This window comes from Ornithodoros turicata, chromosome 1, assembly GCF_037126465.1.
Source record: "Ornithodoros turicata isolate Travis chromosome 1, ASM3712646v1, whole genome shotgun sequence".
Lineage (NCBI taxonomy): Eukaryota > Metazoa > Arthropoda > Arachnida > Ixodida > Argasidae > Ornithodoros > Ornithodoros turicata.
This window is the reverse complement of record NC_088201.1, coordinates 192,575,744-192,581,816: the sequence shown is the minus strand read 5'-3', so window position 1 is coordinate 192,581,816 and position 6,073 is coordinate 192,575,744. Positions and strand designations below refer to the sequence as shown.

Genomic DNA, 6,073 nt, shown 5'->3' with positions numbered 1-6,073 from the left:
TTCCACGAAAGATAAGCAATAGCAATAAAAATAGCGCACGATAGGAAATACGCAAGGAATGAATCAAGACAAACAACTAAGACACATATCGCGCCACACTGAACGCTACAAGCTAGACGCGAAATACCAGCTCCCGTGGCATAGTAGTTAAGGTTATCGCTTTCCACGCCGAGACTAGGAGGTGACACGGGTTCGAATCCTGTCAGCGGCTGTGCTATCTGAGGTTTTCTCTGGATTTTCCGAAGACTCTCCAGACGAACGTCGGCACAGTTCCCCCGGAAGTCGGCCCAGGACGCATACTAACCCCACTGTCTCCCACTCCTTCCTGCTGTTCTCCCTCCATCTGTGCAAGTCTGTGCGCCGGTCATAGCCACAGTTGCTTCGCGGCGCTAACATGATACAAAAAAATAAAAAATAAACGCGACATACACGCAAATTGTCCAGCTACTGCCTAAAATAGTTCAACGAAGTTCGTACAACAAAAAAAGTTCGAACTAGACAGCTATCACTGAGGCGGACGAGGCTTCGTTGCTGTCGACACTTTCGGACGGCCCTCTGGATCACGGCGGATGTTTCTCCTTCTTTCTCCTAGGTACACAGACCCACGCAACAAACTAGCTTGCACAAAGTGTCGCAGCTCCCTGCGATCAGTGATTTCCCCAGAAATTCACTGCTGGGGGGGTGCGGAGCTTTCAAGGGGGGGGGGGTATGCTTGGTGAAGGTTCCACTTGCGGAATTTTTCTTAGACACGGAAATAATCGTGGTACAATGCTGACATATCTGGACAGCTTTCCTATTTTATTTGTACATGTTATTGTAGTGTCTTTCTATTCGCAGAGAGCCAGCAAAAGCGTACTTCACAGCAATGTTTATTGCTCGACAAAAACGACAGGCAGCACCGCTGTCTGCATACTGACAGGTTGGTGTCGCAGACATAAAAGACGCGTACACAAGAAAGCTGCGCCCTTTTATCAGGAACGCTGAGACGGCGGAAGGCCTTGAACCGTCAACACGTTATCGCGTAATCGATACAGATATCACATCTTCGCCCATCCGAGGCTAAAACAATATTTATACAATACCAATTGTCATGCAAAATTTATCATTGCGTATTCTCATGTGCAGCTTGTACATGGAACAATTCAAGTAGCCTGATAGCGGTCAGGAGGTTTGCGTACACGTGACGGGTATCTTCGTTCCATCTGTGGTGACGGTGGTGTTTCCACCGTAGCGGTGGCGTTGTCGGTAAAGGTAGCTGATCCACTTTGAACCGACGGGAAAAGGTCTGACGATTCTTCTTGGGCTGTCTTCTTGGCAGGAACGTCAGCTGTTATCATTTGGTCAGCGTGCCTCCTCCAGACGAGTGTACCATTCTGGCAATTCACCTTGACCCTATATGACACCGGTCCCGTTCTCTCAACAACATTTCCCATTACCCATTTCTCACCACCACGGTAGTTTCTGACGCGCACAGGATCTCCCACTTGAAAAACGCGGCATCTGGGACTCCGGGTAAAGGATTGTATTACTTGTTTCTGTCGGACGGTGAGGTCGAGGGACGGCTTCATGAGGACCAGTCTGGTTCTTAATGGTCGTCCCAACATGGGCGTTGCGGGTGACTGTGCCGTTGTGGCATGTGGAGTGTTTCTGTAAACTAAAAGCAGGTTAGCCAGTCTCACCTCCAGAGAGTGACTTTGATCTTTCTTCAGGCCTTCTTTCAACGTCCGGATGAACCTCTCTGCCAACCCATTACTTGATGGGTGGTAGGGCGCCGATGTTATGTGTTTCACGCCATTTTGCTTGAGAAACATCTGAAAAGACTCCGCACAAAACTGAGGTCCATTGTCTGTGACAATTGTACCCGCGATACCCCATCGCGTAAACAGTTCTCGCACACACTGTATAGTAGCTGCTGCGGTCGTTGACTGGAGCACAAACACCTCCGGCCACTTGGAGTGCGCGTCCACCGCGACTAAAAAGTTCTTACTCAAGAAGGGACCCGCGAAGTCCAGGTGCACACGGTCCCATCGTCGCGACGGCCAGGACCAGGGATGCAACGGAGCCTTCGGTGGTTGAGGGCGTTGTTCCTGACAGTCGTCGCATCGTTTTACCATCTGTTCCAGCTCGTCGTCGATTCGTGGCCACCATGTGTAACTTCTTGCAATTTCTTTCATCCTGACGATTCTTGGATGTCCGCAGTGGAGTTCGTCGAGCACCCTCGTGCGTAGCTTTGAAGGTATCAGGACCCTCATTCCCCACAGGATGCATCCTTGATGCATTGTTAGCTCTGTCCTGTGTGAGAAATAAGGTTTCAGTGCCTCATCATTTATAGTTGCAGGCCACCCCTTGGCAATAACTTCCGCCACCACACTTAGTACTCGATCGCGAGCAGTTTCTTTAGCTATTTCTGCGCAGTTCACAGGGAAACTTTCAAGTCCCAAAGAGTAGATCGCACTGACTTCGTCATCGTCGTCCTCCTGAGTCCTTTGCAACGGCAGACGAGAAAAACAATCCGCGACGACGTTGGCCTTTCCGGCCCTGTAGCGAAGCTCGTAGCGATATGCTGCTAGAATAAGGGACCACCTCTGCAGACGTGCAGCAGCAATAGTAGGTGTGCTTGACTTTTCACCGAATATGGTCTGAAGTGGCTTGTGGTCAGTCAGTAGCACAAATTCTCGTCCATACAAGAAGCTATGAAACTTTTTAACGCCAAATATTAAGGCAAGTGCTTCTTTCTCCAAGTGACTATAATTTGCCTCCGCTGTACTTAGTGTTCGTGACGCGTAGGCTATGGGTTTCACACTTCCGTCTTCTTGTATGTGCGACAGTACCGCACCTACTCCAAAAGCCGAGGCGTCGCATTCAAGCTGCAACGGGGCGTCCGGGTCGTAGTGCACCAAGACCCGCGGTGATGCGAGTAATTCCTTTACTCTATTGAATGCCATGTGACACTGCTGGTTCCACGACCATGCCACTTTTAGTTTCAAAAGCCTGTGCAGGGGATACAGGACACTTGATAGGTCTGGCAGGAATTTCCCGTAGAAATTGATTACTCCCAGCAGCGAGCGAAGCTGTTGTTTGTCTGTCGGCGCGGGGGCACGCAGTACCGCTTCAACTTTCTCTTTCGACGGCTTCACGCCTTCAGCGTTAATGACATGTCCTAAGTACTGTAACTCGGTCTTCAAAAACTCGCATTTTCCCCTTTTTATACGGACCCCTCGTTCCATTAGGCGCTGCAGAACCCTTTCCAGATTCCGAATATGCTCTTGTTCTGACCTCCCCATAACATGAATATCGTCTAGGTAGACGATGACACCATCCAGGTCTTTCAGCATATTATCCATGATTCTCTGGAATATTGCAGGGGCCGAAGTAATACCAAAGGCAAGACGGTTTACCTTATACAGTCCTTTGTGGGTATTCAGCGTTAAATACTGACTTGATTGCTCGTCGACTTCTACTTGAAGATATGCACGATTAAGATCTATTTTCGAAAAGTACTTTCCACCAGCAAGCGCCGCAAAAATCTCATCGAACCTCGGAAGGGGATACTTTTCGACTTCCAGGACTTGGTTTAACGTTGTTCGGTAGTCACCACATAATCGGACGGAGCCGTCCTTCTTGACGACCGGAACTACTGGCGTGCCATATGCGCTGCAGCTTGTTGGCGATATTACTCCCATCTTCTCCAATTTATTTATCTCATTTTCCACAGCATTCCTCAGAGAAAACGGTAAGCTTCGAGCTTTCAAGAAACGTGGCGTACTGCCTTCCTTTAACTTGAGACATGCTTGCTCACCCTTAATCTTTCCGAGTTCTTCGGTGAAAAGAGGCTTGTACTTCTCAGTCAACTGTCCGGTAATTGTGTTGACGTCAAGCGACATGGTGTTCAGTCCGGCCCAATCTAGCCGCAGCTCACGCACCCAGTTACGGCCCAGGAGAGGGACACCTGGTTGACGCAGGATATGAAGGGGCAGGGTCCGCTGACGACCTCCGTAGTTGACGTTGACCGTAATGTACCCTTGGGGCGTTAGTGCTTCACCAGTATACGTGCGCAGACGTAGAGATGTGGGTTCCAAGGTCAGGTGTGGGAAGCAGTTCTGGTACTGTTGTAAAGACATTACAGAAACAGCAGCACCGGTATCAATCTCCATCGTAAGTGGAACGTCTTCGACGGAAACGGTAGCATACATAGGATCATTCTTGTGCGACTCCAGTCGAAGGATAGCGTTTCCCCCAGGATTATTCTGAACCCAGTCGTTCTCCTCCTTCAAATTACCCAAGGATTGTCGTCCCGCGGGCTTGACCTTCGTTCCAGACTGGCAAGCTCTTTTGATGTGTCCCTTCCGTTTACATCTATGGCAGACAGCGTCTCGAAAGTTGCACGCCTCACTCGCATGATTGCTGCCGCCGCACCGATAACAAAAGCGTTTCTTTCTTCTCTCTGGTTTATCAATCTTATTCAGTCTTGGGGGCGTGTCCGCCGCGTGACATTCCGAGGCGCTCTTTGTCGCCATTTCAAGTGATAGCGCCTTTTCTACGGCTTTTTTAAACGTGAGCGATTCGTTCTCAGCAAATAAGCATTTCTGGATATCAAGTCGGTGTAGTCCACACACAAACCGATCTCGCAAAGTCTCTTCGAGATTCGCTCCGAACTTGCAGTCCTGCGCAAGTCGCTTTAATTCCGCAACAAATTGGACGATAGTCTGAGCCTCCCCTTGTATATATTTGTGGAACTTCGCCCTCTCCGCAATCACTGATGGTTTCGGGGACAAGTGATCACGTAGCACTTTCATCAAATCATCGAGAGTTTTGTCTGACGGTTTCTCAGGTGCGTGCATACTGACAGGTTGGTGTCGCAGACATAAAAGACGCGTACACAAGAAAGCTGCGCCCTTTTATCAGGAACGCTGAGACGGCGGAAGGCCTTGAACCGTCAACACGTTATCGCGTAATCGATACAGATATCACAGTTATTACGTTAGAACACAGTACATTAGAATACAGATTCATGATCAACGGCATTTCAACATTAAGATGCATAATCATGCGACCGACAAAGAAAAAAGACTAGCGCCTTGTCTCACGAAGTTCAGTAAATACCTAGCAACCAACGGTGAAAACCTTAGACGAAAAAAGCAGAATACCTCGCTTGATTGAGTTGGGCGCAAATGGTTCTTGATGATCCACATTGAGTTTGCGTGCCCGCATGCACTTTTGCTCGTATATGCGCGCAATATATGCATTGAACAGTCACTTGCAAATGATTTTGGACAAATGCATGGTATAATCATCGGCATGTCTGTGGTCCTACAGCCCAAGTTTGATAGTACAGAATGTAATTCGCTGCGCCGGACTCACTACCAAAACGTGTTGGTGGCCAGCTGGTTGGGGTCACCTCAGAAATTTCAGGGGGGGTGTTGCAAAAATGCAGGGAGGGTGTAGGGAAATCCCTGCCTGCGATGTCTTCCAAACTCGGTCATCACTCTGGTCCACGCTGATCTGCTCCTTCCACACCTCCGTTTGTATCCGGCGGCCACTACATCTTTACAACTTTTTCTATCCGGTGACCATAGGACGACAGCCTACTTTCGGACGGTCAGTCCTTTTTAAAGGGAGTCTTCGAAAGAAAATCGGTCGCAGGCTTCTGCTACTTTTACGGTTATTGACACGTTTCGAACGCAGTTACGGAATATCTCGGCTGAAAACGGCGTAGACGTCGCGTAAGTTATTTTTGAAATGTGTGACAAGCGGCGCCTCTGAGCGGCGGACTGGGAACGTGAATGACGACACCAAAGCGACTAAAAACGTGACCTCATTTGTGTGCACCACTCACACAATGAAGCTAGCTTTGACCTTCGTGAAGGAATGGACCTCTCCCTGTTTGTAAATAAACGACGTCATAGTGTTCGACAGAGCCACCAGTTCGGTAGACTTGAACTACGCTTGAAGCTATGGGGCGATCAATGTCGCGCACGAAAGCCACGGTCTTGAGGAGATTACGATGGTCCCTGAAAGAGACGCGACCTTCGGTCCTACTTTTCTTTCAGTAGGAGGCAGCGAACAGGTGCCC

General features: G+C 49.1%; 1 protein-coding gene across 1 annotated transcript; it reads right to left on the bottom strand.

The window, feature by feature from the left end:
* Positions 1–1,142: 1,142 nt before the first annotated feature.
* LOC135392710 (uncharacterized protein K02A2.6-like) lies at positions 1,143–4,517 on the bottom strand. The gene has a single exon (XM_064623436.1). The coding sequence runs from the start codon at positions 4,515–4,517 to the stop codon at positions 1,143–1,145; it is 3,375 nt and encodes a 1,124-aa protein (XP_064479506.1).
* Positions 4,518–6,073: the final 1,556 nt, after the last annotated feature.

What these genes read in the sequence shown, in the direction of transcription:
- LOC135392710 (XM_064623436.1), bottom strand. Translation starts at nt 4,517, where the DNA reads ATGGCGACAAAGAGCGCCTCGGAATGTCACGCGGCGGACACGCCCCCA.